The sequence below is a fragment of the Alligator sinensis genome, unplaced genomic scaffold, assembly GCF_000455745.1.
Source record: "Alligator sinensis unplaced genomic scaffold, ASM45574v1 scaffold1499_1, whole genome shotgun sequence".
Lineage (NCBI taxonomy): Eukaryota > Metazoa > Chordata > Crocodylia > Alligatoridae > Alligator > Alligator sinensis.
In genome coordinates, this window is record NW_005842494.1 from 1161769 (window position 1) to 1169663 (window position 7895).

Below are 7895 nucleotides of genomic sequence, written 5' to 3' on the forward strand. Positions count from 1 at the left end.
GTGATCTCTCTTTGGTGAAAGCAGGGACTAACCATTCTCAGACAAATTCAGAGCAAGTGCAGTCCTTTTTCCATCTCTGAAAGGCTCATTCAACTTCACCCCCCCCCGACCAAAATGATCAATCATGCTTTATTAGCTCTGTATTCAGCAGTGCATGGAGCGCAGATAGATTCCCTACGAACAAAAGTAATTGTGGCCGAGTGGTAAAGACGGTAGACTTGAAATCTACTGGGGTTTCCCTGCACAGGTTCAAATCCTGTCAACTATAGGACTGCCAGTAGGGCTGTGCGAACCTTTAGTTCTTGATTCGATTCGGCGGAGATCCGGTTCGATTCAACTCAGAGGGCTCTCCAAATTAAATCAGAACCCTCGGAAAGATCTGGACATAGACACAGCTTTAAATGTTTTCTCTACATATCTCGAGATAGCAGGGGCTCATGATTGCTGCAGTGCTGGGGAGGATGGAGTGTCCCACAGAAGCACTGGGGGCTCCCCAGCACACTCAGCAGCAGACCCGGAAGTGGACACACACAACTACATATCACACACATACATTTTACAACAAGAACTTGTAACAGGGGTTTTCAACCTTTTTTAAGGATTGGTTGGTTCCCCCCTCCTCCCCCCCCCCCCCCACCTGTATCCCCTTCTGGGGTCAGGCAGTGAGCAGGGGGTCCCTCCACAGCCAGTCAACAAGCAGGCAGTGAGGGGGCCCCCCTGGCGGTGCGTACTTGGGCGCGAGGAAGCCTCAGCACTTCCCAAGTACCCCCACTTCTCCGCGCCATCGCCATGTACGCTCTGGGGCCTTGCCAAGTACCCCCAGGGGTACGTGTATCCCCAGTTGACACCCCCCATTTTCCAACAGAAGTCTTTTGACTAATTACTATACACACAGAGATATTCATTATTCCAGAACAGTGTCCCTTAAATTACACTGCTTTGAGAATAATTATTCTGAATACATTTTTGTCTGGAAGAGCACTATCATCAGCAGATTTCAAAGCATTTTAGATCAGCAACAGTTTGGAGAAATCTGGTAACTCCTTGATGCCCCAGTGTGCCTCACCAGTCTCAGAAATCTGCAGGCAACAAGTGTTTGTGGACAAGCAGCAGGCACGCACAAGGGAGTTCAGTTGAAGAGCTACACTGGTGCTGTGCAACGGCTGAACTTGGCAACACTCCTGCAGCAGTTTATCCAAGGAAACAGCAGAAGTCCCATTCCATAGTAGAACTGCAAAGCTTTCCACCTTCTCTTGTAGCAGGTCAGGATAAGTGCATAAATTCCTCAGAGAATAGGACAGAAATGCTTCCATGCAATTCCCAGCAACTATTGGCAAAAAAAGAAAGCAAAATTCTCAATGAATGTGTCTGCGGTGGGTCAGGGATCATTTTCAATGGGGGACACAACACAAAAAAGGCAGCGTATAAAGGCCGATAGGGTTCAATGCCATTTCTTTTCTGTATCGGTATCCTGAGCAGAACAAGCGACAGCGAAGGCTGGTTTACATTATGGACCACAACAGCCACAGGCTTTCCCACAGCTTTACAACCAAAGTCATCATGCAAACAAACAAGCCAGCAGTTGAGGGAAGATAGTACACAACCCATGATCACCATTCTGGAAATATGCTTATGTGCATGTCAGCCTTCAGAGCCTGCTCCATCATCCAGCATTCACAGAAAGCTTGTGGAACTCAACACGTGCCCTGCTTGCGGCTCAAACCAAGCCAAGAGCAACAGAAAGGGGCAGTCCTCCACCTCTTAAGTGGCTAAGTGCAATTAAATTCCCAAGAGAGATTTGATTCTGCCCTGCCCGAGTCCCTCAGCTACTTCCGCAACATGCTCTCATCTCGGTCTTAATGCTAGAGCCCAGATAGCAGAGAGCCAGGGACCCGTACCCCTTGACAGTAGCTCTTCTTCAAGGACTCAGGCAGCGTAGGATAGGATCACAGCCAGGCAAGAAATGGAAAAGCCTTATAGTATTCAGAGTGAAAACATGATACTTCAGTTTAAACAGCCAGAGGGGAAAGAAAGTTTTTCCCAGAGGATTCAAGGGAAAGCAGGCATATTCCCCTCACCTAACTGAGCTTACATTAGAACAAGTCAAACTTGGCACCTTTCACCACAATTTTGATATAATTATGCTACAGCAAGTGATCTGGAAATAACTCCATACCTCCTACAGAACAGATGAAAATTCCTGTTTGGTTGTGTCAGCAGCATTGGGTGGTGTATTTGCATTTGCATGGCATTTGCTGAAACATAAATCAATTTAGTTTTCAAAGAAATGACAGATTTAAAAGAATGACTGGAAATAAAATTATATCACCTCACAACTAGAATTTTTGTGCCTGTTACAAGTTGGGAAGCCTACATGAAGACATCAGTGGTCTCAGGAACAACATCAGCACACATAGAGATGAGTTAGTTAATTTTTTCAGGATCGCATGGAAGGAGGAAGAAAGCTTTCTGTTCTTGATTATTCCATTTTCTCTCTTTTTAAAGCTAAGCAAAACTTTCCAGGCAAAAAGTACATACCCAACATGAATATTTCTCTTAACAAAAACTATTCAAGAATTCATATTCAATTGTTTTAACTGAAATTCAGTTCTGACTTTTAGACTTTTCAAAGTCTAAATATTTTGACTTTTCAGCTTCTACTGTCAGTTGGTTTTAAAATATAGTGATATTTGGCTTCATAAAAAGTGACAACACTCACACACAGGTAGACCAGATTATCTTGGGGTCAAGCAACCAGAAAATGATCATATTTACTTATTTACTTATTTATTCATTTTGGAGACAAAAAATGCATTCATGTAATGTAAACGACCTCTCTTACAGTCCCATAAATGCCACAGAGCAAATCTTGGGGAGGCCATATCATTAATATTTCAGATAGTTGAAACGAAAAAATAAAAATAAAAAAACCCCAGAAACACACATTTCTCCAGTATTTTTAAATAGCATACGACAGAAAAGATAAACAGGCTCCTTCCCTAAAGGCCTTCTCTCAAACCAAGGGGAAACACCACCAAAATCTGGCCCTTAAATTGAATGTAAGGAGTCCAGTGGTGGGAGGCTTTTTCTTTTGAATACAGCATGAAATGAGTATGGCAGTGAACTCTCAGCAGCCAGTGAGTCACAAGATTACACTACTGATGACCTCTTCTATTTTCTGCCAGGGCTTCTTGCATTTTTAGATTATGATTTATTGAAACAATTTACCAGAATGACATCTATGCAGCTAGGCCATAGTGTATGCACACAAGGAAACAAATGGCAATTTACAGAGTGCCTCACCCATCTTTCTTCCAGCAAATAATTCTCCCGATCACGGCCAGAAGGACAAACAGCAACGCTGCCCCTAAGGTTCCTGAACAAACAGAAGTACACAGTATTAGTCAGCCAAATGGGTTGAAGACGCATGGAAATGTGGGTATTGGCCCTGCAGTGTGTGAACTGCCATGATATCCCTAAGCGAAGTATGAAAGCGAACACCGGCAGAACAGCGTGCTGGGCTGTTGCATACAGTTATGTTGTTAACGTTCCAGGGTGTTCCCCTACCAGGCTTGGATCTTTAGCCAAAAGCCAACCTCCTGGTTCCTGAATCCAAAAGGCTTCATTAATAGTGAAGTAATTTTCTGATGATACTTCATGGAACCTGTGCTCATACTGGCACAAAGAACTGGAGTTTTCCATTCTTCCCAAAGGGATCAGCAAGCACAACCCACCATTCAGAGACCAGGGCATTTCAAGCCATAGAAACTGAGGGGAGCAACTGTGTTGTGACATATCAAAACTAGAAGACCTGAGCTGATAAGCCAGCTGCTTGAGAGAATACCACACAGCAAAGCTGCAGAATGCAGCGGTGACCAACATCAGGGCCAAAATGACTTTGCCATGTGTTTGGCTGTTTTTGTGAACTAGGCAATGGAAGTGTGGTCCCAGTGGACTTCACCTGGGAGGGAGGGAACCTTTGAACTAAGGCCAGCTGATTACAGAAGTAATATCCTCTTGGTACAGATAAGCAAGGGTTTGAGAGCAGAGACCCTGAATGTGCAGGAACAGTGGACCAGATCCTCAACTACACTAACATGGATTAGCTCCACCAAAGTGATAGAGCAACATCACTTCACACCAGCTGTGGGTACAGCCTCAGATGTTTTTGACAAGCTACTCACCCAAGACTTGTGGGACAATGGTATGGGAACCTGGAGAGGAAAAAACAAACACACAGATATAAAGAGAACAACTGAGCTGCTTTGCCATACAACAGGAATCCCAGCCCTGCCGCTCCCCTCACCAGCATTTAAACAGCGTCTGTATCTTGGTCACATGGGGTCTTTAATAGGAGAGGTCTAGAACATGGGCTTTGCAGAAATTCACCCCATATTCTCCCAATGCACAGAAAGGCCCTTGCAACTTTGAAAGGGAAAACAACCACTGACATGCAAAGGAGAAAGTGCAGCGCTGTTCTGCGTGGCTGGGCCAGGAAGCAGCTTGTGCCGCACACCTGCTACAACAGCTGCTCAGACGGTGGCAAGGGCTTGGGAGCAGGTCTCATGCACACAACTGAGGTACAAGTCTATCCTATAGCTTGGGAGACTGCCTGGTGGGGTACATTCAGGCATCTAGCTCCCTCAGGTAGTTTTGAACTGTCCACTCTAACTGCAGTGAGCCTCACAAAGTGACTTGGGTGTCATGAAGAGTTTCTGGTATGAAGCTCTCCACACAGGAAACCTGAAGCTACAACACGACAATGGTTGGTGGCCCCATTCACACAGTCCAAAGCAAGCTGTATGAAGACCACACATTACATTGTAGCTCACTTCCTGTGCTCCCAGACCTGAGGTTTGTCAACACATGGAAACTGCACTGGTTTATCTTGCATCAGAATTTAAACAGAGCTAGTCACCTGGGTGCAGAACTTGGTGAAGTTCAGAAATGATTCTTGCAGTACAAGTGCAACCTGAGAGGCTGGGAGTCAGAATAGCATCAGGTAAGGCGGGCCCACCCTGGGCACCAACATAACTAAATTCCTATAAAACACTCCTCTAATTAATCCAGTGCCTCTTTGCACGTGAACAACACATAAGCCTTCTCAGTGCCAGTGTCCTCAACCAGCTGCAATAAGGGAAACTCAATAGCCTGTTTTGTGAGCTCTGTTTTCACCAGGCTCCAGATAGACAGGGATGCAGTTGCATATTCTCAAGAGGCAAAATTCATTTCAAACTCCCTGCACTTCTGCTTTACCATTAGGTGGAAGAATAACACAAGCAATTGAGGTACAAATCCCAACCTGCTGCTCTTCCGTTTATTTGGCCATGTCTGGGTGAGAAGGTTGCCCCACCTGGCAGTACTACCCTCATGCACCATGTTGCTGTATGCAGGATGCCTCCTAAGACACCTAAGTGGTGTCAATCACTGATATCTTTGGAATGAAAAAAGAAGCAAGCAGAACATGAATGCGTCTGTACAATGAGGGAGAGGTCGACTCCAAGTTCCAGATGCTGTAAAATTAATAGCTGCCTCTCCAACATGGTCAAAGCCAGGCTCACAGCTATAATTTACAGACATTCCTGGGGTGAAAACTCTCAAGGACTGGCCACTCTGTTTCCCCTTGGTGATGTGTGAAGGAGGGTGACACTGGAGTGCTAGAGGGAGGGACGAATGCATGTCAAATGAAAAAACAAGTTGTTACAGGCTGACCTCCAAGAGGAAAAGGAGCTAGCATAATTATAATTAAGTCATGGCCAAAAAAAAGGCAGAGGTGCACACACACACAAGGGATATAGTCATCCACCTACTGTGAAGTGTGGCAAAGTAGGCGGTTGCCTATGGAAGCTTACACAGTTGTGAACCAGTTGGTCTACAAGGTGCCAACCAGCCCTGCCTTTCACCTATTCCATCTTCCGCCCCACGCACCTTCTCCAAATATTACTTGTGTGAGGATTACATCACATGTAGACACGTCCCTTGCTGCCACCAATCCGAGTGAACAATTTCTACCATAGCTGTCAAAAGGAATTCCAGGCATCTTGGATGATTTAATGTCTCAGCTGTGGTCTCCTTGAGTTCTCCTACCTTGGGAGCAGGTGCAATTATGTGGGCAAGGCTGGTCAGGATTCCTTCCTTAATGAATAATCCTTTGGTTCTGTTTCCGAGTGGGGGAGGGCCCCAACACACTGGATTCCCAGGCCAGGGTTTTATTTTTGCCTCCCAGCACAGCCCTGCCACACTGTGTTCAGAGCTGGATCCAAGGCAGCTGGCCAACGCAGCCTTAGTCACACCTACCTGGTTCACAGATGGGGACTGCAGGAGCCCACGTGCCATCATCTTGGCACTGAGCCTCCTGCGTGCTCTTCAGGGTGTATCCAGGATCACACTCAACCAGAAGAGTCTCTCCGGGGCTGTAGGCAGGTTTCAAGTCACTTATTTTTCCATGCCAAACTTCTGGGACTCTACAACCAGCTGATGAAACTGAAAGTACAATTAAGATTTTTCTATCTCTTGTCTTCCCCTTGCACCTATTTCTCATGAGACTGTAGTACCTAGGTCAGAGGGCAAACTACTGGAACTTCAAGCTGCTGCTACAAGATAAGCACAACCGTTTTCACTTCCAGACCCCTCTTACATATACAGCTGCACCCATTTAACCTGATCCTTTTAGTTAAATTTATGTAGTCTTTTAGTCAAAAGATGCGTCACAGGTGGGCATAGCCACATCTAAGGGAATGCTGCCTCCTTCATGGTCCATTCCTATCTCTCAGGTCAGCCAAGAGCAGCCTCCTGCAAATACCATCAGGGCACCAACTTTGTGTGGTAAAAAACACACATGAGAGGTTGAGGTTGTACTCAGTCCATCAGAGCCTGAGCCTGGATATCTGCTGAAAGTGCTGTGAAACCTTTTTATTGGGGCATGCAGATGGGGCAGCAGGGCAGGTTAAGTTCTGGGGCACTGTCTCAGGAATTTGTTCCTCTATCAAGTACTTTATTTTACTGATTCCATTAAACTATTAATATAAACTAGCGCTATGATTAATTATCATGCAACAGGGTTAAAAACATCCAGGTACATTCTGGAAGCCATTCAGCATTGAGATTGGGGGATACAACTGTAATTCCAATGAAGGTGGTAGAGGTCCTCTACCCACCAGGAATCTGGCCAGCGTATCGTGGCTGTTTTGTCTTCAGCTGGGAAAGCTGCTGAATCAGTGGCTAGTCCCAAAGTTCTCTGGGGAAAATCCTACGGTGCGTCTGCCACAATGAAAGAGTCAAAAAGCAATAATGAATAGAGCGAACATACCTTTACAGTGGGGGATGGGGTCGGTCCAAAATTTGGATGCTGTACAATTAATCTGTGCCCTTCCCATCAGAGTGTAGCCAGGGTCGCAGGAGTAAGTGACAGATGTTCCAATCGTGAAAACGCGGCCCTGGCCACTGTGCTTCCCATTGGCGATGGCTGGAGGATACGAGCACTGCTTCCCTGTGGACGGAGGAAGAGCTTTGTTGACAAGCATCAACCAGCACTGAGAGGGCGCAAACATCAAAGCGCATCGTCTCAGTGAAAGCCAGGTGGGCATAGAACCACCCTGAAAGGTCTGTAACCAGTAAAGGGTTTCCTACCCATGTTCTCTGTTTTCCTTTCCTCTTACCTATGTTCGGCTCAGAGACAGAAGTTGCATCTGAAAACAAATAATTCTTCCACATAAGCTTACATTGGGTGCCAAGAAGCAAACCACAGCATTATGCCATCTCAAGCACCAGTCACATTTAGACACGGCTAGCAAGCTGTAGCTAGTTCTGTGGTACTCACATATTTTGTCTTTTTTGTCTTTTGAGACACCATTTTTGTCTTGTGTGACCATGTCTGATATTTTTTTAAACGGAAA

General features: G+C 45.6%; 1 protein-coding gene and 1 non-coding gene across 2 annotated transcripts in view; one reads left to right on the forward strand and one right to left on the reverse strand.

The window, feature by feature from the left end:
* Window positions 1–186: 186 nt before the first annotated feature.
* TRNAS-UGA lies at window positions 187–268 on the forward strand. Its single transcript has one exon. It is a non-coding gene; the product is annotated as a tRNA-Ser (tRNA).
* A 709-nt stretch (window positions 269–977) lies between these two features.
* The window catches only part of LOC112551529 (complement component receptor 1-like protein), a 9060-nt gene continuing 2142 nt past the window's right edge, over window positions 978–7895 (reverse strand). Inside the window, exons 4-9 of the mRNA XM_025212949.1 lie at window positions 7310–7489; window positions 6298–6483; window positions 4185–4214; window positions 3304–3376; window positions 2177–2255; window positions 978–1327 (exon numbers count right to left, since the gene is read on the reverse strand). Of these exons, the coding sequence (XP_025068734.1) occupies window positions 2180–2255; window positions 3304–3376; window positions 4185–4214; window positions 6298–6483; window positions 7310–7489 (545 nt within the window). The 3' untranslated portion in view covers window positions 978–1327; window positions 2177–2179. The remainder of the gene's footprint in view (window positions 1328–2176; window positions 2256–3303; window positions 3377–4184; window positions 4215–6297; window positions 6484–7309; window positions 7490–7895) is intronic.